A 27,536-nucleotide genomic window follows, 5' to 3' on the forward strand; every position below is an offset into this window, starting at 1 on the left:
ACCGCACAGAAGAGCTGCGGTCCACGAAGCAAGAGGTTCCCGGCGGCCATCTTCACAGGTAAGTATAGAAGTCACCGGAGCGCGGGGATCAAGGTAAGCGCTCCGGTAAGCTGTCTGTACGTCCCTGCATCGGGGTTGTCTCGCGCCGAACGGGGGGGGGGGTTGAAAAAAAAAAAACCCCGTTTCGGCGCGGGACAACCCCTTTAACTTTCGGCTGCCAGACCCCGTCCTGTTACCGCCGCCATCCTCTTCAGGTAAGTATCTGGCTCTGGAAGAATCTGTAGAAAACCACATGATCTGAAAACAAACTTCATTGAAAGAGTATCTTACTGTACGGCAGCTGCTACTTTAATTCTAGTTTACTAAATATTAACCAGTGATGTAAAGAACCCGACAGGATGAGAGCGGGAGCAAGATCACAGAGCGGCTCAGTATTTAGTCAGTGGAAAGGGCACTTGGTTCTGCCATCATGGTGCTAATCCCACACAGTCTATCCTCTACTACCTAATAAACACGGTTTAGTTAGAAGATGTTGCATCTGGTTGGTCGGCTCCTGACAGGTGCATGAACAGGTCACCAAGTTCAGTTACTTCATCAGCACTGGGGACACTTCGATTTTCACGATCTTCAATAAAGTCCCATAGCCTCACTGCATTAAAGAACTGTAATGAAACACAGACATATTTAACCCCTTGAAGACAGACTTTTTTTTTCTCCACTTTTAAAAGATCCTAACTTAATAATGGCAATAACACATTGATATAATTTTGCTGTTGTACTAAAGATTTAAAAAAAAAAAAAAAAGTTACTTTCTTTTGTCCTTTTCTGACCACCATAACTTTATTTTTCTATCGATGCAGATGTGTAAGCGCTTGTTTCTTTATGGGACATTCTGTGGTTTCTAGCAGTATTTTGGGGTACAAATGGCTTTTGGATCACATTTTATTAAATTATTTTGGGGTGACCCAAAAAAACTTCGCAATTTTGGTGTTGTGTATTTTTTTCTGAAGTTGTGTACAGGACACAATCTCTTATTTTAACAGATCAGCTTTTTACGGATGCGGTACACCACTTTTTTATATAAATATAGTAAAAGGTGTTTATTTTTTATATAGTCATTTCAAAAGTTTTTTTTATTTTTCGTAATTAAAAAAAAACATTTTTTTTTTAGTGGTCTTGAACTTTCGATTGTTTGATCACTTATATAATATACTGCAATACTTCAGTATTGCATTATACTATACGTCTGCAAGTATTCTAATAAGTCCTGCCCAAACCAAGTCTTAAATGGCAGAAATACATGGCGGCCCTGAGGAATTTCACAAGGCTCCAAGCTGCCATGCCACCCAATCTCATTGTGGGGGGAGGCTTTTCCAGACATTTAAATGTTGCTGTGAGAATTAAAGCAGCAGTTAATTGTTTAACACCGGCACCAGGACCTCTCCAATTCCTGTTATTGCAGCAAGGTGTCTGTTGTCAAACACAGTAGACACCCGCTCCATACAAGCTCTGGGCACATCTGCTGTATATTTACGGTGCATGTTACCGAAAGGTTTAAAAACGCACAACATTGTTGCTTTCACTTAAATGGGACTCAACTGCAGTGTGCTGCACAGGCACAGCCAATACAAAATGTATGGAGCACTGCCTGGTAAAAAAAAAAAAAAAAAAAAAAGGCTGCAGCGCTCGCCCTAGTGTTCTGGCCTTTTAAATCAGCTACTTAGTGGTAGTGCTGGGTCAGATCCTCATTGATCTGATATTGATGACCTATCTTCAGGATAGGCCATTAGTATTAAAGACCTGAAAAGCCTGTTTGGAGAATATTTACTCACAAAAATACTCAATCCATTCGTGAAAACAGTAAAAGTGCTAAATGAATGAATACAATTCTCACCCTTACTGTGCCTTCTGAGCCAAGCTGTTTTCGTGGCTTCTCTGGATCTGCTCTGGTTCCATCAGGGTATGCGTGCAAGTACAAGCACTTGCCCCCAAATGGGCAGGTGCCACGTCCCTGATCAAAATACTTGCAGGCTTTTTTACTAAAGACAGAAAAATATGAGGTTAGAATTTTTTTCCAATTGACAAAACACTTTTCCAGGTTGAAAACAATCCATTTGTCTTTGGAGATGCCCTGCTAACCGATTAACTACTTGTTCTTATACCGGTGACAGATGCATTTTCTGATGCCTGTGATGGGTCAGGAGACATGCATTCATGCCTGATCAATCGTCCGTAATGAGGACACAAATACAACTGTCATTGGCCGTAAGATAAATGAATTATACTAGGCTATGGCCACCTCAGAACACATTCTCCTCTCATACTCATTTCATGCATTGATAGATTTGGGCTTCTGCCCCTATTGTAGTATATTTCATGCCTTAGGGCTCATGCCCATGGCCGTGACAGGCTCCGCAAGCGGAATACAACAGCTGAGTTTGTCACGGCGGCCCCCTCCCAAATACCCCATTCTTGCCTTCGGATCCGCTGCACAGCTCCCGTATGACGTGCCGGCGCAGTACAGCGCATGACGTGGCGGCAGTGTCATAGGACGCGGAGGACGGGGCGTGTATTCACGTTTTGCAGCGGAAGTATAGCGTGACGGACGGCTTCTATTGACTACAATGGAAACCGCGCGTAACCCGCAGCAAATAGGACATGCCGCGAGTTATTTCACGCTGCAGAATTCCACGTGGGAATTCTGCAGCGTGAACATTTAGCTATTAGGTTCAATAGAACGTAATAGCTGTGGTGAAACGCGGCAGAACTCCGGCTGTGGGCATTAGCCCTTAGGTGGCATGTCTGTTATTGTAAATGTTTTTTTTTTGTACTTGCTGTAAAATCTCTTTCTTGCCACATTCATTCAGGAACATAACTTAAACCGTGGGTATAGCTACTTCCACTAGGAGGAGGACACTAATCAAAAAAGTCATAGCTCCTCCTACCAGCTATACCCCTCCTGCAGGCACCAAGCTAATCAGTTTGTTTTCTCTGTCATATCCTACTTGGCTGATCCTGCTGCTTGCATACAATCAATGTAAATATTAAAACATTAAAGACCTTTAAGAACGCAAACACTGCGGGAACCATCCCATGTCCAGACCTTCCTGCAGAAAGGACAATGTTGTTTAGCAAAAAAAAAAAAAAAAGCATAGGATAGAAGTTGCACTGGACACACCAGAGGAAAAGGAAAAGGAAAAAAAAAAAAAAAAAAGTTTTCCAGACACTATGACAAACCCTAGAAGTGGAGGGCATCCTAGTCTTCATCATGGTCTGAATGAGTGGTTCCGTAAATCAATAAGCTTTCAGGACCAAGGCTTCAACCGCCACACCGTTAAAAGAAGTGTAGACAAACTTGGGTGGAAGAGAAATATGACCACTTCTTAAAACTAGGTCTTCTGGAGAAAGGTATGTTATGGGAATAAATCATATTCCAGAACATGAAGTCCAAACACTTTGGTTTGGAGAAGCATTTGTTGGGAAAACCTTCGGAGAACGCTTCGGGCGTCTGAAAGAAAAGGCTTCCACAAATGGAAGTGGTGCCTAATCCTTTACTTGAAAGGGTCTCCTTGCACCGCCAAAAGAGAGGAGAGCTTAGATACTTGTTCCTCATCCAGGTCAGAATCTGAGAGACTGGAGGAGATGCCGATATGGGTGAGCTAGAAGATCGCCTTGAGCGAGGGTTCTAGCCTGTTTCCAGTACCTACCAGAGGAGACATTGAGCGTGGCAAATTAGTCATCGTCAGACACACTGTCTATGATGTCGGTGGACGTTTTCGTTCGAAGCTGCTTGAGAACAAGTATTCCAATTCCAGTTCACCAGTTGACGAGGAGAGGCATCTGTGGGCGATTCATCGGCGGACGGTCTTGATGGAGGACAACTATGACATAATGGCTCAGACTGCCTGCGTAATAATTTGGTACTTGTAGTGAAAGCACGCAAAATATGTTGCTCTGGCTGTGCCTTGCCTGGAGTCGGAAATAATGCCAGGGATGCAGCCAGTAGTCATCAGCGCACTGCCGTATAGGCATACTGCTAGTGTACTGCAGGAAGAGCAATAAACAAAGGAAGCTAACCGCCAGGCAGAGCTTACCCATTCCAGAGCTGGGCTGGCAGAAAAGTCGGGATGGCGATTAATCGAGAAGCACCTAGAGGCAAAACTGGTCTCAGTATGCCGCGGTGAAAAAGCTGCTACCAAGCAAAGGACACAGAGAACCTGAGGGCAGGTCTTGAGAGGAAGAGAAAGCAGGATCTTAAAGGAGGACAGAGCCTTGGTACGCAAGATGGTGATTGGAGGGAGGGAGAAAAGGCCTCCCCACAAGCACATCAATAAAGAGGGCCACTTATCCCCACCTCTTTGTCCTCCAGGTCAGAGTGACCTGATTAGGCGGAAGCCGGGATCCAAAATAGTGTATGTACCTGCGGGGTAGGAGAGCACTGCAGGAGGCACAGACCCGCAGGTGGAAGCAGCAGCAGCCAGCATGCCACTGACTGCAGTGCAGCATCGGGCATGCGGCACACACCGCAAAAATGGAGAGAAACCCAGCGGTGCTGCGACACCTCCACCCCCCACCACTGTGCCCACAGAGCACAGGAATGGAATAAGAAAAGGGGCCAGTGTTGGATTGCAGCGACACTTGGAAGATTAACAGCCCAAGCACACCAGAGAAAAAAATATTCCACAGTAGTCTGGTCCACTGTTGTAGCACAGACAGACAGACAGACAGACAGACACACACATGAATATCACAGCAGTCCCCAAAAGGAACCAGGCCACAGAGCGCATAGGAGGAGGACAGAGAGGGGGAAGTGGATCCACCTGCGCCTCCTAAAGTATGAGGGTTTCCGCAGAGAGGGAATAGGAAAATAGACTCATTCGTAGTTGCAGGAATAGGCTGGGGGAAGGGGGTTGTTGGCAGTGGATAGTGGTAGTCTCCAAGGGAGAGGAAGGATAAAAAAAAGAATAGTAGTCAGGGCAGTGGGGGGGGGGGGGGGGGGGGGTAGATACTCACCCACTTTGCAGGAAAAACTTATCTTTTTGCTATGGAAGGTATAGCTTCAAGAATTGCCCTACTGCCTTTAGAGCGGGAGGGAGAGCTACAGTACGGGGCCCCACTATGGCTGGCGGGTCAGACTAACATTGACCGTGCCTCCTGGTCTTCTGAGGGTAGGGCCGGCAACAGAGTGGTTAACACCAGTCCATTCGCCCTCCTCGGTGAGGTAACAGAGTCTAGTGCTAGCTCTGTAATTCCAAATCCAGAAGGATAACTGTTGAAGACCGATGAACAAAGAAGTCTGCCTCCTATGGCTAAAACTGAATGGCTTGGTGCCTGAAGGTGGCTTATAGCTGGTAGGAGGAGCTAACACTTTTTTGCTTAGTGCCCACCTCCTAGTGGCAGTAGCTATACCCACAGTCTAAGGGCACTTTTACACAAGACGATCTGTCGGGTAACAGATACCTGACAGGTCATCCCAGCAATAATTGTTCCTGTGCCTTTACATCGCTGACTGAATGGAGGCAGAGCAGGGCTGGGGAAGAGTTGCTGAAACTGAACGAACAAGAAGTAAAAGATTTCACATTTGTCGTTCAGTCGCTGCATGCATTTACACTGAGCGATAATCGTTCAGATTCTCGCTGGATCGCGGGAATCTGAACAATAATTGTTTTGTGTAAAAAAGCACCTTAAAAGCAGTGTCCCCCAATGCAACGGACGAGAAAAAAATAATTTACAATTGTGAAATGATACCCCCCCTTTCCCAGTTGCGATCTCCCATCTGGTCTTCAATTGGGTGTAGAGAAAATACAGCTGCAAAACTTTAAGACTAATTGCAACCTATGATGACAGAACTAAACAGGTCAAGGATATCATTAATAGATACTGAATATGGACCAGGATCCAATAGAATTATTTGCAACAGACCACAATGCACCCTTCCATAAAAAAGGTCATTTACAGACAGATTGGTCCCTAGTTATTATCAGTGTCTTACTGGTCCCATTGAAAACAATGGGAAAAACACTGCGATCCTATGCCGCAGCTGTCCGGCACATCTAGCCGCCGCTTGTTCTCCCTGCATTGCTCTGAAGCTTTTCAGCAGGCAGGGATTAAAAATGCAGGGAGAACAAGTGGCGGCTAGACATGCCTGAGCCCCGGCAGTGGCGGACAGGGGAGTATATATTTTTTTACTACAGCTAGGGATGATTTTTCAGGGAAGGGCTTATATTTAAAGCCCTTCCCCGAAAATCACCGCAGGGGTTGCCGGCAGGCCATTGCTTTCAGTGGGGCCACCAGCAGCAGCGGCAGCCCCATTGAGAGCCAGGCTTGTAACCCAAGTTTTTGCTCTTAAATCAAAACAAACATTCGGGAGAGAGCTTGCTCTCAAGTCAAAAAGCTTGTAAGCTGAGGCACTGTTAACCCAAGGTGTCACTGTATATTTTTCTCTCCATATCAATTTTCTTCATATCAATGTTAGATTGGGCAGGAGATCACAATAGGTGGTATACGAAGGAAGCATTCACACAGTGTTATTTATTACACTGTGTGATTATGTTAGGGGATTCTGTCACAGCTACTGAAAACAGCACTGTGACGGAACCCCCTGAAAGGAACCATTCACTGTCATTAGTGAAACAGACACAAATTTGGTGTCCATTTTACAAGGCTTCCGTTCATTTCTGTTTTCATTTGGTGTATAAAATAGTATAGTTGACTTATGGCCAATTTACATGGGACGATTTTTGTGCAGAGTTGTTCAAGCTCCCGCAGGAATTTGGTCAATAGTCGTCCTGTGTAAATGCATGCAGAGACTGAACGGTTGTACGACAGTTGTTTAGTCATTCAGTTTCTGCATGCAGAAAACTAAACGACTGGCCATTCAGTGTAAACAGCAGCTGTTCAGTCCAACTGTCTATTTACAGTGAATGCAGGTGGGCGGGGGGAGACCGTGTAAAAGCACAGGAGTAAGCTTCACAGGGAAGCGAGGTCGGGCATCATTTGCCTGACAGCTTGTCCCTTGTAAATGGGGCTTAAGTTATCCTATACCTCAAATAAAACAGAAACGATCGGAACTCTTATAAAACAGACACCAGAGTGGTGTCTGTTTCACTAATTGCTAGTGAATGGTTCCATTAGCGGGTTCCATTTTTGGCAGCTGTGACGGAACCCCCTGATAATTACACAGCTTAATAAATAAGGCTGTGTAAAGGCTCCCTTGCCCACTAATCACACTCACCCCATTCCTTGCTTAAAAGCTTCAATAAGTTCATCCTTCTTGCCCTGATCTTCTACCCAGTACGCGCTGGGGATCACAAACTCTGATATGACACGACATTCTGGGCAGGACCTGATGAAGAAACAAGGAACATAATATAGCAATAAGCACAAGATTAATGTTAAAAGTGAAAGCGCAAATTAAACACAGATACTACATTTGTGTAGTTGCATGAAGGTAAACAATTCCCCCATTCAGACATTCCCAAGCTTCTTGTTTAGCTAATAGAAGCAGAAACCAAAAAGTGGCAACAGCACTTAAAATACATTTACTATCAGAAGTATATACCTATAATCAATCCTCTGACCACATTAAATGATGCAACGTTCTTGGTCTATAATATGGTTAGTGTATTTATTATAGGTATGTATTCTTCTGATAGTAACTGTATTTTGAGTGCTTGTGCCACTTTTTGGTTTCTGCTTCTATTGTATGTTGCAGGCATGGTTTAACGTGCATCTATGGATCTCTATTAGGAAGTGCTGACCTATATTATCCTTTTTTCTCATGTTTAGCTAATGTCTGACAAGATTACAGAAGCCTCCCTCCCCTCAACCCCCATGTATTGTCGGATAATGTTTGGTAATGTCTCACGGTGACACTTACTTTATAACTGGATTCTCAAACTGTTTGGCACATCGCCACTGTCTGATGCAGGAGAGGCAATATGTATGACAGCAGTTTGACAGGATCCCAAACCTACGCTCAGAAGGAGAAGGTTTTTCATACACGACCTCCATGCAGATGCTGCACACTTTATCCTGACTGGCCTGGAAAGCAAAAGCCTTTTCCATCTCGTGTTCAAAGGTCGCCATGCACAACTAGAGAAGGAAGCAAATACACAAGTGAAAAAAAAAAGGTCCTATAAAACTATTAAAAAAAGAAAACGCAAGTTCACGACCCTTCAAGGGATTATCTCACAAAAAAAGGTATGCCCTATCTAGAGATTCAGTGATAAATGTTTGATCACTGGGATTCACAGGGAGAACGCGACCACACCTATAGTACTCCTAGTGAATAGAGCAGTGCTGCACATGTGTGACCACCATTTCAGTCACTGTCTATGGGGATGGCTGAGCATTGTGCTCAACTATCTCTGTTACATAGAAAGGAATGGAGGGGGGGTGTTGTTCTGGTGATCCCTGGGGCACACAGCAATCATACACTTATCAGTTATCCTGTTGCTAGGAAATAACTGTTTTTTGGTTCCACCTATTTTCAACCCAATACTCTGATCATTTAAGTCCAGCCGCCTCATCATCACTTCCACATAGAGGTTGAAAAGAAAAGTCCTATTTGATCTCGAACCATTCTGTATTCTGGTTCTCACTGTGGCTTCCTGATTCCTGTAGAGGGACCTGATCGATGTGATCATCTGTATATCTCCCTGTGTACGCGGGGAGATGTACAGTCAGCCTAGGGGGACGAATGCTCATAACTACCATCATTTGTTCCTATAAGCTGATTCTTAGTCCATGTGAAAGTAAATCAAATGAGTGATGATCAACATGTCGAGTCTCGCTGGTTACATAGAGCAGAGAATTTGGCTGATGTAAAAAGACCTTAAAGGGGTTGTCCCGCGGCAGCAAGTGGGGTTCAGCACTTCTGTATGGCCATAATAATGCACTTTGTAATATACATCGTGCATTAAATATGAGCCATACAGAAATTATATACTCGCCTTCCCTGCGCTGGCGTCCCCGTCTCCATGGTGCCGTCTAATTTCAGCGTCTAATCGCCCGATTAGACGCACTTGCGCAGAAGGGTCTTCTCCCTTCTGGTTGCTCCGCCCCCTTCTACGCGACATCGCGTAGCTCCGCCCCGTCACGTGTGCCGATTCCAGCCAATCAGGAGGCTGGAATCGGCAATGGACCGCACAGAGCCCACGGTGCACCATGGGAGAAGACCCGCGGTGCATCGTGGGTGAAGATCCCGGCGGCCATCTTGGAGGAAAAGAAGGAAGAAGTTGCAGACAGGGGATTCGGGTAAGTAAATTTTTTTTTTTTTAATTTCAACACATCCCTTGGGTTTGTCCTGCGCTGAACGGGGGGCCTATGCAAAAGAAAAAAAACAAAACACGTTTCGGCGCGGGACAACCCCTTTAATGCCCAATAGGAGATCCATCAGCGAGCTGGACTGACACTTTGGTTTTCAGCACTCATCTCTCCTCTCTTGAAAGTTCTTAGCAGCTAATTTTCAGGTACTTTTGCATTGGACTAGGCTCCAGAGCTTTCACACAGGAGCGATAGTTGTGCAGTAAAAGCAGGCGGCCGGCCCCCTCCATTCACTGTGAACAGGCAGTCGCACAACTGGCTGTTTATACCAAGCAATTCATTTCAGCGACTAATGAGCAATTTCTCGCTCAGTATCCTGTCAGGTGCTGCATTTACAGGGGACAACTATTGCTTAAAAGCTGCTTGTTTGAGCGATTGTTCAGCCTATAGTTGCCCCGTGTAAAAGTACCATTTGTCTACAACAAAAAAACATTTTTTGAAAAGATAAATTCGTCAATAACATTCAGGAAGAGAGAGCAGAGGGAAACTACGTTTTCAGTCAGCCTCACTGACAGATCTCCTACTGAGACTCCATCTGCAGTTTACTACATACAGCGATATGTAGAATTTGCAGAAGTTAAAAGGTGGAAATTTTTTTCTTCAAATCCTAATTTAAAAAATGAACGTAAAGACAAATAGATGCATTTAAGTGAAAAGAAAATGCCCCCAAAAGGTGTCCGTAGTCTTTAAAGAATACTTAGGAAAGATAACTCTCAAACTACAATGAAAACACAAAGAGGACAATGACTTCCACGCACCTTTTCATGGGATTTTCTCTGTTCCTGATCATATGGATGAAGTACTTGTAGATTACAAATCTCACATGTGTCTCCATGGATGTAGACACAGCTCTCTCCATAGTGACAAGTCCCAGCAGCTGCAAAGGGACAAAGCTGTTGGGGGTCTTCAAGATAAGGGGTGGCTGTTTCCACTTCTTCTAATCCACTACAGATGGCTTCGAGGTAAGAATGTGGCTTTAACTGATCGCCACTTGGTACGTCACTGCACGGAAGCGGGCTGTGAACCGGATCGACTCGGTTCTTGTCTTCTGTCAATCCACATAGATCTGATAAGATACAAGAAAGATAACATAGCATGTACAATATCACAAGATCTCTTCCTGTTCTGTGGGTTGTGTATTCTTCTTATACAAGCTAGTTACACGCCTGACATTTGTATTACAAGGATGGCCAATCACAACTTTCCCCAGTAATATCAGCTGTTCATTAGCGGTTTCATTAACTGATAGCTAGGCCTGCTTCTTTTACAAAGGTAGACATCATGCCATTACTTGTACTACTAAATAAACTACTGTACATACCACGATCTCTTAGAACAATAGACTTCTTCTCACGCCTGTGTGGGGCGTTCTTGCTGACAACTGGAGGGGTTTCCACTACAGATGATGACGTGGGAAGGGTCTCTACTGCAGCTGCTGGGACATCTTGGGGGTAATAAACCGCAGGCGAGTTGGAAGTCCTAATATGGTCGTATCTGTAAAACACAATTATATAACTAATGTACATACTGAAGACACATTTCTTCATGTTTTTTCCATTGGCTGAATTAAAGGGGTTGCTCAGATTTTCCAAAATTCAGCTAAGAGCTAGAAAAGGTATAAAATAAAAAACAAAACATTAAATTTACTGGTTAAATCCCCTGCGGCTCCATTAGTCCCCACCAGACCTACAGCGATAATATTGCGTACGTTATTTGTGCGTTAGTGGTCACATGAGGCCAGTGATTGGCTGCAGCTTTGATATGAAGGATGTATGTGGCGTCATTGCTGCAGGGCTGGTGAGGACATTTAGCAGGTGAGTAAAGGTTATTTTCTTTTATACTATTCTGTATTCCTAGGGTGCATTCAGACTGCGTGGTTATACTAGGTTTAATGTGTATGTCAGGAAAGCTCCTGTTGTACACATTAAGGGCTCATGTCCACGGGCAAAATCAGATCCGCTGCAGATTCTCCATTGCCCCGCGGACATGAGCGCCGAAAATAGCAATTTAAAAGTATTTACCTATCCGTAGCGGGCGGGGACGCTCTGCTCTTCCTCACGGCCGGATCTTCATTTTCGGCCGGCGGATGAATTCCTGACGCCGGCGGCACGTCGCCGACGTGCCGCGCGCATGCGCCGGGCACATCCGCCGAGCCGAAGCAAGGGAGATGCGGCCGTGAGGAAGAGAAGAGCTTCCCGGTCCGCTGCGGGTGAGTAAATGCTTTAAATTCCTATTTTAGGTCTCCCGCGGATCCGGACGGCTTCCATAGGCTTCAATAGAAGCCCGCGGGAGCCGTCCCCGCGGGAGACCCGCATGAAAATGGAGCATGGTCCAGATTTTTTCATGCTCCATTTTTTTTTAAATCACTTTTATTGATGATCCGCGGGTATTTATGTACCCGCGGGTGGTCAATGCATCCCTATGGGGTGCGGATCCGCATGCAGGTAATCCGCTGCGGATCCTAAATCATATTTTCCCCGTGGACATGAGCCCTAAAGGTATTCAGTCTTCCATTGCCAGACGGAGGCAAAAAGACTGTCTTCCATCTGGCAGGTAATGAGTGCATCAGTATAATGCAATAAATAAAAGGGGATGGAACAATGTAGTACGTCACGCTGTTCCACCCCTCAGAGTCTGCTACACAGATATATTTGGGAGTTCCACCGATGTCATTGCCTATATATATATATATAATTTTTTTTCCCCCTTAGTTTACGCTATTCTGTATTATTACAGGATTCGGAGGGGCAGTACCATATATTATACACGCATACATACACATATATGGTACTGCCCTCCAAATCCTCTAATAATACAGCATAGCAGCCAGAGGGACTTCCAGCAGTTACCATTAGTCTTCATCTGACTTCTTTGAGGGGCTGTTTGTGGTGGTCTGTGAATGGGATCACATGACAGTCTATGACAGTTTGCAGTCGGATAGTAGCAGTAAACTGAGTTTTCTTTGCCAATGCTAGGATTTTTGCAAAGTGATCTCTAGAAGGAGTCATTTTAGCAGTTCCCTAAAATCTTCTGAACAGTAACCCCAAAGTTGGTGCTTTGCTTTACTTCAACACCTCACAGAAAATAGTGAAAAAAAGGTTTTAAGAGCACAGATCAGCAGTAGACAGTCTCCGTACCTGCAGCGGGATCCATAGGCGCACTGTCCTTTTTGGTAGAAACGGCAGATAGAAGAAGGTTTACTGTTCGCCAAGTCATGTGAGAACAAGCAGCGATTTCCTTCTCGGCACACGCCGTGTATGAAGTATCTGAAAGCACAGAATGAACATTTAGTAGGAGCAATGGCAGAAATAAACAGTAAAGGGCAAAATAAAGTACAAGTCTGAAGCTCAGCATAGTCAAGGATACCATGAGTAGAACAGAAACTGTGCCAACCATGGATCTTTTACACCAAAATTGCAAGGGCAAGAAACCCCCCGTTTAAAGACCCTCATTAAGATCTAACTTTTATTGAACTAAATGAAATTACTAAGAAGCATAGGAATTGAGAATACAAACCCTTCCGAGGAAACGTGGGAGCGCTGAGCCACCTGTAATATATAGCATTCAGTGCTGCTGCAATCTGCTGTATACTGGGCTTTATAGAGCTGATAGTGATAGAAGATATCAAGCAGGTCATTGCTGCAGACTAATGACTCTGCCTAAATAGTATCGCCAGGTCTGCGTGTTTGAGCTAATAGAATCCCCCCGGCATGTTCCACCAATGTAGCGGGGTCCTCAGGGGTTACTACAGACGGCTAACAGCAGGCCGGTTGATCGGCAGGGATCTGAGGATAGGTCAGCAATAGTAAAAGTTTCAAAAGTTGTAAAAGCTGTGGACTTTCTGTGCAGATGGTCTATACGGAGAAAGCAAATGCACCGCGTGTGAACGTACACTAGAGGGGACTTACAGCACGGTATGGCGGGTCTTCAGATGCAGAATAGGTGAGGCGTAGGGGTCAGGGTGGTTTCACATCTGTGTCGGCGATTCCACTTTCTTGCTCCATTCAGGGAGCAGGATAGGGGATCCCTATGGCCGAACGGCTCCTTCTCTGTACGAAACCGAACAGCTGCGAACTGACTATAATGGGGTCTGTCCGCTTTTTCTTCAGGTATTTGGAGCTGCACCTGAAACAGACCCTCCGCAGATATGAAACCGGCCTTATTTGGACCGACTGCAATCCAACATGCGCAATTCTTCTACTGGCCGCACATCAGATTGTTGGCAGAACCACCAAACTCCGGAGTCAGATGACCCTTAGGCCGTTCTGAGACACGTCGATTTTTACCGTGATTAGCATAGCGTCCCGAGCGCCGCACTACCCGCGGTATAACGCTTCCATTGATTTTAATGGGGCATCTCAGACCTGATTTTCGAGCGTTGTCCTATTTTTCATCGCTTTCGCGTTTTTTAACGCATCCCATCACAATGACGGTGTGCGTTAAAATGCACTGTCAAAACGCTGTACAATGTGTTCAAAAACGCCTCTAGAAATTGCTGTAAAAAGCCGTGATTTCAAGCGGTGTTTCGTGAACGCACGTGTGTGAGCGGCCTATAATACTCGCATATGACAAAACGCTAGTGTGCGTGTAACCGCGAACATCAATGTATTTGAATTGGCGCGCTGTACCGCCCATTATACGCTGGTGTGCAGCGGGGGAGGATGTGAAGGGGGTGCAGATATGGGTAATGCACATGTGGGGCAGAAGTGACCCTGAAGAGACATACAGAACACGGCGGCTTATCCTCCATAGACAGTACTGCGCGCACCATTATATATACAGCACCCTCCCCTTACACTCAGCAGAGTCCCGCCCACCACCAGCACAATCTCCAGCCCCCACCTCACTGCACCGGACATACCGTCCACTGCCCGGGGACGCCGCGCCGTCGCGTCACTCACCTGCAGGTCACGTGTTTCGTGCTCATGGCTCCGACCGGACAGCAGCCACACGCGTGTAATTGTCGCACAGCAGTTCTGCCACAGACTCCACCCCTTCTTCCTCCTCTCCCCGCCCCTAACTGCCGTCGCGGAATGACGTCAGTAGTAGTGCAGCGCAATGTTTCTTCCGGAGAGAAACGAGACTGTCGTGTCTTAGTTCCGGATCACAGAAAATTAAACAATATTGCCTAAATATGAATTGATTTTCCTAAAAAACAAGCCTATGTGTGATGAGAGTCGCTATGAATACATATTATATTGGCACTAAAAATTATAAACCTGACTCTTCCCAGTACTGAGATATATGGGCCTCATTATCACAACCATGTCATAGAAAGACAGTCTTTGTTGCTCAGCTTTCATTTCTGCAACTGCTGTGGTAAAATAAACTTGTGACTGGTTGCTATGGGCAACAAAGACTGCCTTTATTTTAGACGGTTTTGATAAATTTGTCCATTGCAAAAATAAAATAATCTACAGGGTTTATATTTGTTAATATATTCGCAGTTAATAATCGAGCATCTGATGATGTGTCATTGCTTGTCTAACCTTTTAAGGTACAGTTACACAGAGCGGATCTGTGAAAAATCTGCACCAAAGTCAGCATCAAACTACACATAAAAAGAACGTGTCAAAATCTGCACCATTGGTGAGAATTTTGATAATATTTCGCAAAAGACTCCACCAATTAAAAGGGACCTGCTTCGGATCCACGCCAAAATTCGCACCAAACTTTCTAAAATCCATAACGCAATATATGCTGTGAAGTTTGGTGCATATCCACACCAAACTACCAGGTGTGAACATAAACGTAAGCTCACTGGTCGGGCTGTTGCTTTTCTTCCTCTGGAAGAGAGCAGGGTGCAGAATTTATTCATTTTTTTTAATCAAAAATGTTACAATGTATAGAAATAAAAATAATTTCTCCACATTCTTAATAAATTATTTTTTAATTGTAATTTTACTGAGACACAGGGGCCGGTTTAACATCTGTGTTGCGACCTCCGGTTGGAGGTTCCATCACAGATTTGGCACAAAATACTGGAAAAAAAAGTGGGCGGCCCCCGTTATAGTCAATGGGTCCATCCGGCGCTGTTCGGCTCCGTCTAGAAACGTTAAGCCATGGGGATTCCCTCTTCCTGCTCCGCAAATGGAACAGGAAAGCGAAACACCGAGCGCAGATGTGAAACCACTCAGATTTAATTTTTTTGCACAGGGAATCCACTGACTATAAAGGCCTCCATCAGAGGAGTAACTTGAAGCTCCGGGGGCCCCAATGCAAAACCTGTAACAGGGCCCACAACTATAACGTCTCATTCATAGTACTGGGCTCCCTATATAGAGAAGAGAGGCCTTATGGGCCCCCCCTAAGGCCCAATGTCCACGGGGAAAATACAATTTTAAAATCCACGCAGGTCTCCCGCATGTGTGATCCGCACCCATAGGGAATCATTGGGCACCCGCAGGTAATTAAATACCTGCGGATGTCATTTATCCCTGGTGTGCTGATCACACGCGCAGAAAAACACCTGCAGCATGCTCCATTTTTATGGGGATCTCCCGAACAGACTGCTCCCGCAGACTTCCATTGAAGGCTATGAAAGCCATCCGGATCCGCGGCACATCCGCAGCTGTCACTGCGTCCGTGCCACGGACTGCGGGACAACAGGAGTTCAAAAATAAAAGAAAATGGCACAGCGTAGGGTTGCCACCCGGCTGTTTTGGTTTTTTTTTTCCGGCCATAATACAGTCCGGTATTTTTGAATACCAGCGCAGACTGCCCATCTGACATCGAGACTGGTATTCTCAGTGATTCCCAACCTGGGTGCCTCAGCTCCCCGCTGGTAATCAAACTGGGGGGGAAGGGGGTCAAATACTCACCTGCCGCCGGTGTTCCGATGCGCTTGTGGGTACCCATCACTCCTGCAGGCTCCTGCAGGCTGCGGCGATGTCCTCCGTGTCGGCAGAGCATTTCTTCCTCCAGGAAAGATAATGCTCTGATTGGCTAGCCAACGCTGGCATCAGCCAATTAGAAGTCGGCACTGGGTTAACCAACTTACAGCCATTCAATGACAATCAATCTCTCTCTCGATTTACTGTATATAATTTCCCCCTTTACACACAATTAAAAAACGCATCAAAACCACATGCAGTTTTTAATTGTGTTTGCAGCTTCTTAATAACGTACGTGGTCTTTAAATACTGCATGCAGGTTTTTTATGTGTTTTTCTTAATTGTGGTTCTAAAGTAAAACAAAAACATGAACCACCTTAAGGCTACTCTCACACGTATTCAGAAAACGCAGCTTGAAATCGTGGCATTTTTACCGGAATTTCGAGCTGCGTTTTTGAACACAGGTTACAGAGTTTGACGGCGCTTTTTAATGCACCCCATCATTGCGATAGGTGATGGGGTGTGTTAAAAACCACAAAAACGCAAAAATAGAACAGACAGCAACCCAATTAAAATCAATGGGAGTGTTGTACCGCGGTTAGTATGGCACTCGGGACACCGGGCTAATAGCGGTAAAAAGCGGTGTGTGTGAGAGTGGCCTGCGGAGCTTCAAACAAATTTGCATGTAGTGCAGGAAATGCGTCGTGTTTTGAAAGATTACGCCAAGGGGCTAGATCATGTGTGCCGCACGATCTAGGTATGGGTATAGGGGGAGTGTGGGGTGGAGGCCCAGGAAGGGGGGCCCTGGACTGAACTTTTGCATCTGGGCCCCTGAGCCTTTAGGTACTCCCCTGGTTACTACTATTGCTGGGGGGTGGGGTGTTGTTATTGCTGAGAGGGGTAACTTTTATTGTGGGGTTAATATTACTGAGGGGGGTTAATATTACGTTTGGGGTCGCTATTTCTACTGGGGCCAGTGTGGGGATCGCCATTTCAACTGGGGCCACTGTGTCAAGTGATGCAGCAGCCAGCGAGGCTGCGATCACTAGAGGCTACCGGGTGCCTGGAGGTCAAATAATATGCTGTAATAAGCTACGCCCCTTTTTGAAAAACCATGGCCGGTATTTTTTCATGACGAAGGTGGCAACCCTAGCCGTCCCGAGTACATCCGCCACGCAGAAGAAAGAAGGCCCGGCCTGCACGGAGGAGAGCCCCGCAGTGTCCGGAAAGGTAAGTATAATCTATTTCTTGGCCTCTACTGGATTCTGCACGGGCCCAAATTTTCCCGTCGACATGAGGCCTAAGGCTCCTGGGCCCGAGTGCAACCACATCTCCTGCATCACCTATAGTTACCCCAGTGGCCTCACTGATAACAGCGAAGCTTTACCGAATCTTTCAGGTATGTGTTGTCAGCTCAACTTTCCTCCAACAGATGATGTTAGAGAAAAGAAGGATCATGGATGCTGAATTTTAACACAATCCTTTTGATCCCTAAGCCAGCCGCTGCAGTTGCACCAGAAGTGGAGGCAAATTTGATTTGCCTGATCTGGCACCTTCAAGGCGAATAAGAAGGATGATCCAGCACTTTGAAGCCCAGATCAGCCAGTCTGCTCTGCGTGATGGTCACAGTGTGCAACGAGGCATTGTCCTCTGAAGTAACCATGACTTCCTAAAATTTTCTGTGCGAACAACAGGTAAACACCTGTACCAAATTAACTAGGGCAAAGCCGGGTATATCAGTTGGACGGCCGGCCGAACGGACGCACGCACGCACGCACGCACGCACGCACGCACGCACACACACACACTTCTTCAGAGCTATTCCATTAAGCCTGAGGAAGAACCCTAAGAAGATTTGAGAGCTCGTTATAACATCACATCTTCTTAGCCATTAAAAGGTCTCATATCTACAAGATTACTTTGTTTTTCTTACTGACAACAATCACATTTAGCTCCAGTAGCTAACACAGTACCAAACTTTTTACTGTGTACCCAAGCATCACAAGAGCACCTGTCCGATCTGCACGGACACTGTATATTACATGTCCTATTCTCATTTGTGAAACAATGCAACAATTTTCTTAATTTTCTGAGCTTCTTATCGGGTTAGTAAGGTGTTTACACACTTAAATGTCCCTCCAGCCTTTTTGCAATAATTTTATATGTACTTGTCCTTTATTATGTTATTTCAAAAATCAATAAATAGACTGTACTTAAATATTGGAACCTACTGCCATGCGTTATCGCATATAAAATTGACATTTGACATTCTGCCTCTGGCATTAGCAACCTTCCATGGACACGTTTCGTTGCAAGAAAGTGATCAGGCCATGTTATTGTTGGTCTTGTATAACTCCTCCGGGATACAGTGAGCAGCTGCTGAGGTCAGCGCAGGTGTTGTGTTGCTTCCTGTTTCATGTGACAATAGCTGCAATGGCGATGTTCAGAGCTCAGGAAGAAGAGACACTACAGCCCCTGGCACCCAGCCTGGTCAAGTTCACCCACTGTGATCGGGATATTTACAGCAACTCCGTCCCTCAGCAGTGCCCTATCTGTGGGCAAAATCCAGTGAGCTCCTGGGACCTGGAACAAGCTCCTATCAGCATTCCCAACCCTTTTGTTAATGCACACAGGGAAAAATGCTCTTTTGTACTAAGACCAACGAGAGGGCACTTTCTAAAGTAAGTTAACTATTATCTATAAGTTATACATTAAAGGGAGGAAGTCCCGCAACACTGGGTAAGAGTCACTTTATTGTAGCTTAGAAGATCAAATTAATTTAAGACATAGGGGGAGAATTAGGGTGCTTTCACGTGGGTGAAATTAGCCTGCAACATGCAGCTTAACCTGTCATCGTGTCACCGTTGAATTTTGCACCAAAGTCAGCAGGGCCACATGTGGATTTTGATGCAGAATTGCATGCAGATTAAAGCCATTTTTAAGTCCCCATCAAAACCTGCAGATGGCCCTGTGGTATTTAGCGTATGTTGCTGTGCAGATTGCGGACTAATTCTGTCAGTGTAAAAGCACCCTTATGATGCCTTTTTGGCATAAAAAAAGTTGCAAAATGTGGCTTACACAAAAACACTGCAGCCTTTTTTTTTTTTTTAGAAGTACTGGTGTAAATTATACTAGAAATCTATTCCAGCTCCTAGCTCGCAAACATTTCTGTGTAGGTGGCCAGAGTAGCTGCAATATGCCCAATATATAAAGAGGCAATGGCTAGAATATTAAAATTGGCGTTATGCAATGCCGGTTTTAATAAATCTCCCCCATAGTCCATAACAACTGTGGACATGTGTTTCAAACCTACACGGTTGTTGATCACAGCATAATGAAATATAGTATGCGAACATTATTTAAAGGGAAGCAAACCAATCATAGTACTCTTACATTTCTACGTGTGGGTTTGGTTACTTTTTCAATACCTTTAAAACTGGATCTAGCCGTAGAACCATTGTTTTTTTTCAACAAAATGTTTTGTTACACTTGAAATATGTGGTTGTCTGTATTCTATACCCGAAATATGTTCAGTGATTCTTGTCTTTATTAATTACAGTCCAACCTACATATGAGATGTTACACAGTGAACAATCCACACATTCAATGCACTCAGCCAATCAGACACAGCCCTTTCAGCAGGCCGGGATTTTAAATCCCTGCTGCTGAAAGAACTTTATTACAGTTACGGGACCCAAGTGGCTAAACGCGCCTGAGCCCCGGCGGCGGCAGAGAGGTAAGTATGTATATTTTTTCTTAATTTTTTACTTATATTTAAAGCCCTTCCCTGAAAATCTGTGCGGGGGTGCCGACATCCTATTGCTTTCAATGGGGCCGCCGGCAGTGGCGGCCATGTTGAAATCAATTGGGGAGCTTCATGATCCTCTGCCACAGCTGTGGCAGGGGATTCTTTACTGAACACTGCGACAGTGCTGTCACAGTGTTCAGTGATGAGGGGACTCCCCGCAGGGAATATTGACACACACACCAAGGACCTATGCGGTGCACGCATGTCCTGCCTTTTACATGTGCGCGCGTTTGCACACCTGTAAAACGCAGACATGTGAACACACCATAGAGAACAAATGGTACTAAGAGAAGCGTGGTTTTGTGCGCACGTATGTACGCACATAAGCACGCTCATCTGAATGCACCCTAAGAGCTTTTACCCACTAGCATTTTTCTAACACTGCGCTATCGCTGTTTTTTTTTTTACTGCAAATGTCAGTGGGACTTTCTAATGTTAAAAATCGCACAAAAAAAAATAAAAAAATAAATCGCAAGTTTGCGCCTTATGAAATGCAAAATCTGGCAAAATAAAGACCCATGACTGTTGAGCAGCTGAAATCCTACATCAGACAAGAATGGGACAACATTCCTCTTCCAAAACTCCATCAGTTGGTCTCCTCACTTCCCATTCACTGACTGCTGTAAAAAGAAGAGGGGATGCTACACAATGGTAGACATGGCCCTGACCCAACTTTTGTGAGATGTGTTGCTGCGATCAATTTCCAAATGAGTTAATTTTATTTAAACGAAATGAAAACATGTCTCCCTTTCACCTTCTGATGTGTTCTATTGTGAATAAAATATGGTTATATGAGATTTACAAATCACCAAATTCTTTTTTTCTTTATATTTATTTGCATTTTACACAGTGTCCCAACTTTTGGGGAAATTGGGTTGCAGTTGGACACTCCCTTTACCTACAACAGAAATGATAAAAGCAATCTTATAGCAAATTTGGGTTCCAGTATGGCAATGATCCTCATATGCTGATGCATTCATCTACTAAGCATAGAAAGGAAACATCACTGACACAATGCTGAATTAGGATAGGGCTATATGGCAACTTTGGTGATGACAAATGTTGCATGGCCACATATTGCAGTACCACCTTGTCTGCACAGCATGTAAGTGAATGTGGTCACGTTGCGAACCGCAGGCTGCCACGACCTGATAGTTGGAAGAAAGTCAGCAAATTTTGATTTCTAGTGACCGTTAGCCCACAGCAACTTGCAATGTGACTGCATTCATTTACATTATTTGCATTGCAGGCAGTGAGACATTATACTTTTTCCCATGCAATGTGTGTTGAAGCCAAAGTCGCTGTGTAGCCCTAGCCTAACTCAACAAATAATCCTATTGCTCTGAAGTTGCTGTAGCTGTTTACTTACTGGCTTTGTGGTACTACTATTCAACATCTTCTCTACTATTATTTCAGTTTAATTATTCAAATGACCAGTGAACTCTCATCTGTTTCTTCTAGGGAGTATGATGGCTGCTCAGATCTACATGTTGGCATTACCAGTTCTACAGGTGAAGAAGGTTAGGTTTTCATTTTGGGTAAATGTTCCAAGAAATGCCACATGTACAGTAACATAGGCTTTGTTCACTTATCGGGGACTATGTCCTGACGTCTACCTCTGACAGAGGCTGCAACAACATCTGCCACTGTATAGACTTAAATTGACCATTCACGCCTGATGTAACCAGGAAAAATGCATCATATACCGCACTGTATACATACACATACCAGCCCATAACATGTATACAGCCTTAGGACTTATTCACATGGGTGCTGTTCACATCTGTGTGTCCAACAGACAGTTTACAGATCCATAACAGCAGATTAGGCTATATGCAAATAGTGAAGATGGAACAACACCTCTGCAGGACCACCTAAAGGAAGGCAGCATTCCTGCAAGTCAATGTCAGACTCTTTGGACAAGCCTTAGGACTGGGAATAGTAAGCCAAAGCCAGAATAACCATACACAGACAGCCGTATTGGGGATTTTGCCCCCAGTGTGCAGTAGGTTTCTGGCTTGGCTAGTGAGAGGCCTATGACGTGGGTTGGGAAGGGTATTGTTTCTCCTTAAAAAGACCACCTAGAAGGTGTGTGAGGAGACTTATGAAACCTACTGCACACTGATGAGGGGCAAAAAACCCAAAACAGCTGTCTGTGAATGGTATTCTGGCTTGGTTTTCAATTCCAAGTCATTGTTATAAGGATTGTCTAAAGAGACTGACATTGACTTGTAGGAATGCTGCCTTACAATAGGTGGTGCTGCAGAGGTATTGTTCCATCTTCCCAATTTGCATATTTCCCAGTGGAGCATGGATGGCCTTATAAGTCTTCTGACACACCTTCTAGGTGCTCTGCTTAAGAAGAAACGTTACCCTTCCAATTAGGCTAGTTGCACGATTTTTCACAAAGACCATCAAAAGGTATAGCAGAATTCGTTATTCTAGCCATTTTTTCACAGATAACAATAGCCCATTTAATATAACAGATCTGTAAAATTAAGACAACATGAAGACAACGTCTGTGTGCTGTCCAATGTTTATGGTGCCGCCAATATGGGCAGACCCGTGTGAATCAAGCCTCACCCCGACTAATCTCTATATAACTCCCATAATATTTATTATTGTCCCAGTTCTTGCCATCCTAACCAGTTTGACTCTTGACATCTCTGATTCTTCTTCTGGACTGCCACTTTAATCAAAATGTGATCTGCATGAGGAAACATCAAGTACATCCGCCTAAGGGCTTTACATTTAGTTCTTTGTTATCCCCAGGAATTGTGCATCATTACAATGAAACTGGTACCCACAAAGACACTAGTGGGTGGGAGCAGTGTGTGAGCGTCCCACTAGTGCCACCAGACCAATATGCCCTCATTCACCAGTGGGATTCATATCTACAAGAGTTCTCATGTAATGAGAGATGGCGGCCACAAAGGTAAATCTACGTACAAGCTCCAATCATAGACATGTTTCCATGCTTCATATTATACATCCAAAATCTTGTAATAAGATTATGTATTTTTTTTGTTAGCCATTAAGAGATATAACATCTACAGGATTACTTGGTTTCTCTCACTGAGAACAATCCCATTATACATTCCACAAACATCTCTTACAGATACGACGAGAAAGAACACAACTGCTACACGTATGCCTTGATGTTCATCAACGGCCTCCGACACCTACAGGAGAGGAGAATATTCACCAAAGAGGAATTTACAGAAAGGTTTATATTACCAAGAACACGTCGAGCATCTAAGTACATCACTCTGTGTCATGAAGTGTCCCGGAATTATTACTATATGATAGACCACTCTAGATGGAATGGACGGACCTGAAGAAAGGTCTAGGTTCCTTCATTTTATCTACAACTTTTGATCAAGGAAAACTGGAACTACAAAGGCCTTCTTCAAGCCAATATCGGACATTCAGAAGTCACTAGATTCACGGCACATTAACAATACCTCATGTTTAAAATGTATTTAAAGGGGTTATTCTAGTGCAAGTGCGTGCCATCTTCGGTGGTCTCATTAAAATGAATGGAGTGGTGGTGCGCATGTGCAATGGCCACTGCCCGCAATTCAGGACATACCAGAGCCACATTCTATGAGCTCATACCCTCATTGATTATTATTATCACCTATTTTCTGAATAGGGGATAACTTGCATTTATGGGATAACCCCTTTAACAGGTTATATAGTTCTAAATGAATATGGTTAAACCAATTACGTATTATAAGTAAAGCACCAGGGAGGTTTGTTAAATATTTTATTGTAAAAAGCATTTTAGAGCTCTTCATGTTCCATTCGCTCACGGGAAGAGATCCAGCGGTTCACAATGACTTCCTAGAAGAAAAAGTTTAGAGACACAATGAACTACTAATTTGCTTCAGTAGAATAGCCAGGAGCCTACAGTCATTGTATAGCTGTCTGAAACCAGCCTTAGGGTACATTCACATGCAGTGAAAATGGTGCCGATTGTCTGCAGAGGAAAATACGCACTAAGGGTGAAGTCACACAAACGTATATCGGCTCGGTTTTTACGCCAAGCCGATATACGTTGTCCTCGTGTGCAGGGGGGGGGGGGGGAGGATGGAAGAGCCAGGAGCAGGAACTGAGCTCCCGGCCCCCTCTCCGCCCCTCTGCACTATTTGTAATGGGAAGAGGCAGGGTGGGGCTAAGTTCCGAGAATTAGCCCCGCCCCCGCTCCACCTCTCCCCATTGCAAATAGTGCAGAGGGGCGGAGAGGAGGCAGAGAGGCGGGCGGGAGCTCAGTTCCTGCACTTGGCTCTTCCATCCTCCCCCCCTGCACACGAGGACAACGTATATCGGCTCGGCGTAAAAACCGAGCCGATATACGTTCGTGTGACTTCACCCTAAAGCTGTATCAAAATGTGCACCATTGGCGAGTATTTTGACATGGATCCACAGCAAACTTTACCCCTATAATTGGAAGTGTGAAACCTGCTGCGGACCCACAACAATAGCTGTGTTAAAAACTGCAGCAATGGTGAGACTTTTGACGCAGATTTTTCACTGTGGAAAATCCGTACCATTTCCACTATGTGTGAACGTACCCTTAAAAGGGGTTTTCTGGACAATTTCTATTGATCACCTATACTAAGGATAGTATACTAATTGATTTTAACGAGAGCTGCACCTACAATTACCAGCCCCAGGGCCACTACAAGGGATTCTGAGCTATCTGCTTTCACTCCATAAACTGTATTGTGGCTCTAACAGCAGGCGCCCAAACAGCGGTGCTCCTCAGAGGTGGACCTTTGCTGATGACCTATCCTCCTCATATGTTATCAATAGAAATTGCTAGGAAAATCCCTTTAAAGGGATTGCCCCATCAAACCAAATCTCTGCATATACCCTTATTAGGTCATATGGACGTCATAGAGGGAAATCTCAGATCCTCCGCCACCATGAGCCAGCACCCATTCTGGTGGACATTGCTGTCCTTTAATCTAGGCCGCATGTAATGCTACCAAAGGCGGCTTCCCCAGTGTGGGGGAATATGATCCATATAAAAAGGAGGTTGCCTTCACAAGCTACTAATGTAAAGCCAGTTCCAGAAACAACTGACGATTAATTGTAATTGCTGGGCTAAGCTCTGGCGGGACTGACAATGGAGAAATGTAATACTATATGCCAACCAATGGACATACACGTAATGCATGGATGAGACAAGTCTGCTATCAGACAGTACGTGACATCACATTACAGGCCATATTCAGACATCAGTATTTGGTCAGCATTTTGGATCACTGTTTTAAAGTAAAAACCAGGAGTGGAACGTTCAGAGAAAGTATAATGGAAAGATATGCACTTCTTCTGTATTTTGAACCTGCTCCTTGTTTTGGTTTGGAAACTCTGTTGCAAAATACAGACCAAATACTGCCATGTGAATGGGGCTTAACTGTGATAGATTAGACAGTCCACCATTGTTTGAGGTTGTGGTGCCACTGTCATACAGGAACATGTGTTCGGCACACAGCTGATTTACATTGCACTGTAAGTATGTACACACAGGGCGGAATTTACGTAGCGGAAAATTCTGCACAAATGCAAAACGTAGTGAAAATCTGCACAATTAGTATGTTTCCACATAGCAGAAAGTAGTGTGGATTGTCTGCAATGGAAAATCCGCATCAAAATCCACACCGCTAGTGCAGATGTTAACATGGATTTTGGTGCGGATCCACAGCTAATTTTACTCCTTCTATTGAAAGGATCTACACAATAATCGGCATCAAAATCTGCATCAACAGTATGGATTTTGATGTGGAAATGATGCAGATTTTGGTGCGGATTTTCCATTGCGGACAATCCGCATCATTTTCGGCTGTGTGGGAACATGCTCTAAAATAGTCCAACATCTGCTGGTAGATAAAGTAATGCAGTTCTTAACCCCATCATACTTTTTTTTAAGTCATCTCTTAAAACTTGCCTGAACCTTGAACTTTTTAATGCACTCAGGGGTGTTCATGTCCTTTTCTGTGAAGGCTGGAGGTTTAATTAAATAACAGATCAGCAACTCCTGTAAAGACATTCACATGTATTTCAAATTACCAATAAGCTTAAGAAAGGGCTCACTTTATAAAAAACAGAACCATTATTACAGCACCATAAAAGCCAATATCTCACATTTCCAGGGGAATCAGATCACGTCATGGGTGGATATACTGTTATATTTATTAAGTGTGTACTAATAAAATAAAATAGCTTCATAACAAATGAAGTTTGTTTTTCTGATACATAGTCCAATATTTAAAAGTCACCACTAAGGAGAGCTCACAATATGCCCACTATTGCATAAACAGTCTGCAGTAAACTTCCATGCTCCCTCTAGTGGTGGCTACAGGCAGCTTGAATTATGTATTTGAACTGGTGATTGACTGTTGTGGTCACACATCCCTGGTGTTGGTGATGTCTTCACTAGCTCACTACAGCTGAAGTTTAAGACCAGCGAGGGACTGGGCATTGCAGAAAGGGAGCAGTGAAAGAATCTTATGTTGGTGCACCACTATTATGCAGCTTTGAAAAAAAAAAAAAAAGTTGTTTTTGGATAAACTCTTTAAACATAAAAGCTTTAGGCCTCATGCCCATGGCTGTGTCAGGCTCCGTCAGCGAAATGTCGAACGGATTCTGACACGGCGCCCTCCAAGGCCCCCATACTCACCTCTCTGGATCTGCCGCGCGAGTCCCATCTGGCGAGCTGGCGTGCATGCGCAGTACAGCATGTGATGCGCCTGCAGTGGTGGGCAGTGACGTGTAATCACGCAATACTTCTGTGCTCACAGCGGAAGTATCGCGTGACGGACAGCTTCCATTGACAATGGAAGCCAAGCGCTCGTTTTCCCGCGGCAATTAGAGCTTGCCACACTTTCTTTCACACTGCAGACTTTCGAAGTGCGAACACTGAGCTATTAGGTTTAATAGAACCAAATAGCTGCGGGATAACGCCGTGGATTTCGGCCACGTTTCACGCGGCAGAAATCCGTCCGTGGGCATTAGCCCTTAGAGGAGTAATCCAAACTATTATTTATCGAACAATTACACAAAACAGTATCATTTTTGCAATATACCTAGCATTAAAAAGATGGCCCGTTCTGCTGATCCATATGATGGTCGTGTGTCTGAGCTGTCAAAAATCCAGAAATTCTGCCGACTTCACATCCAGAATCCAGAAGCCTTCACAACTACGTGTGTACACGTACGTGAACAGCTGCATCCCTGGTGGTGGATTGCGTATAATAATAATAATAATCTTTATGTGTATAGCGCCAACTTATTCCGCAGCGCTTATGTATGTGCCAACATTCTTCTAAGACACTCGCGCTCCTGGGTTATGTACAGAGCAACACACTAAAGACAGAGGGCACAGTTTGTCACTTGTACATTGAAGATTTTGTATGCATAGGGCTATGTGTGCCATAATCAATGCAGCCACAGGATTTATTCCTTAGTACTTGACAGATTGCAAGCACCATAACTTCCTGTCACTGCACATGTGTATGTTTTGCCAATTTCTGGATGTGGGAGTGAGGATTCCCATTGAA

The 27,536-nt window shown here is 44.5% G+C and overlaps 3 protein-coding genes across 5 annotated transcripts in view; 1 reads left to right on the forward strand and 2 right to left on the reverse strand.

The window, feature by feature from the left end:
• Positions 1–131: 131 nt before the first annotated feature.
• On the reverse strand, positions 132–14,346 carry MKRN2 (makorin ring finger protein 2). The gene is made up of 8 exons (XM_066596475.1): positions 14,229–14,346; positions 12,465–12,593; positions 10,649–10,821; positions 10,086–10,393; positions 7,880–8,094; positions 7,235–7,345; positions 1,895–2,039; positions 132–662 (listed from the first exon to the last, which is right to left on the reverse strand). The coding sequence occupies exons 1-8, from the start codon at positions 14,252–14,254 to the stop codon at positions 519–521; spliced, it is 1,251 nt and encodes a 416-aa protein (XP_066452572.1). The 5' UTR covers positions 14,255–14,346; the 3' UTR covers positions 132–518.
• A 4,231-nt stretch (positions 14,347–18,577) lies between these two features.
• On the forward strand, positions 18,578–27,223 carry MKRN2OS (MKRN2 opposite strand). Of its 2 annotated transcripts, none has more exons than XM_066596478.1 (5): positions 18,578–18,841; positions 21,430–21,488; positions 22,741–22,903; positions 23,087–23,975; positions 24,351–27,223. In XM_066596478.1, exons 1-4 carry the CDS (start codon positions 18,594–18,596, stop codon positions 23,304–23,306), a joined length of 690 nt encoding a protein of 229 aa, XP_066452575.1. In that variant the 5' UTR covers positions 18,578–18,593; the 3' UTR covers positions 23,307–23,975; positions 24,351–27,223. The 2 variants fall into 2 exon arrangements, with proteins under 2 accessions (XP_066452575.1, XP_066452576.1); XM_066596479.1 differs by having other exon boundaries at positions 21,430–21,479.
• The window catches only part of TSEN2 (tRNA splicing endonuclease subunit 2), a 39,815-nt gene continuing 36,002 nt past the window's right edge, over positions 23,724–27,536 (reverse strand). For both annotated transcript variants that reach the window (XM_066596477.1, XM_066596476.1), the window contains exons 11-12: positions 25,925–26,014; positions 23,724–23,814 (exon numbers count right to left, since the gene is read on the reverse strand). In XM_066596477.1, coding sequence (XP_066452574.1) covers positions 23,755–23,814; positions 25,925–26,014 — 150 coding nt within the window. In that variant the 3' untranslated portion in view covers positions 23,724–23,754. The remainder of the gene's footprint in view (positions 23,815–25,924; positions 26,015–27,536) is intronic.

The sequence above is a fragment of the Eleutherodactylus coqui genome, chromosome 3 (assembly GCF_035609145.1).
Source record: "Eleutherodactylus coqui strain aEleCoq1 chromosome 3, aEleCoq1.hap1, whole genome shotgun sequence".
NCBI lineage: Eukaryota > Metazoa > Chordata > Amphibia > Anura > Eleutherodactylidae > Eleutherodactylus > Eleutherodactylus coqui.

Coding starts and splice junctions, on each gene's coding strand:
- MKRN2 (XM_066596475.1), bottom strand. CDS start 14,254: ATGAGCACGAAACACGTGACCTGCAG. Junction 2,040..7,234: donor GCTTTTAAGCAAGGAATGGG/GTGAGTGTGATT, acceptor TTCTGTCTTTAG/TAAAAAAGCCTGCAAGTATT. Junction 663..1,894: donor GCTCAGAAGGCACAGTAAGG/GTGAGAATTGTA, acceptor GTTTCATTACAG/TTCTTTAATGCAGTGAGGCT.
- MKRN2OS (XM_066596478.1), top strand. CDS start 18,594: ATGGCGATGTTCAGAGCTCAGGAAGAAGAGACACTACAGCCCCTGGCA. Junction 18,842..21,429: donor ACGAGAGGGCACTTTCTAAA/GTAAGTTAACTA, acceptor TGTTTCTTCTAG/GGAGTATGATGGCTGCTCAG. Junction 21,489..22,740: donor CAGTTCTACAGGTGAAGAAG/GTTAGGTTTTCA, acceptor TGTTATCCCCAG/GAATTGTGCATCATTACAAT.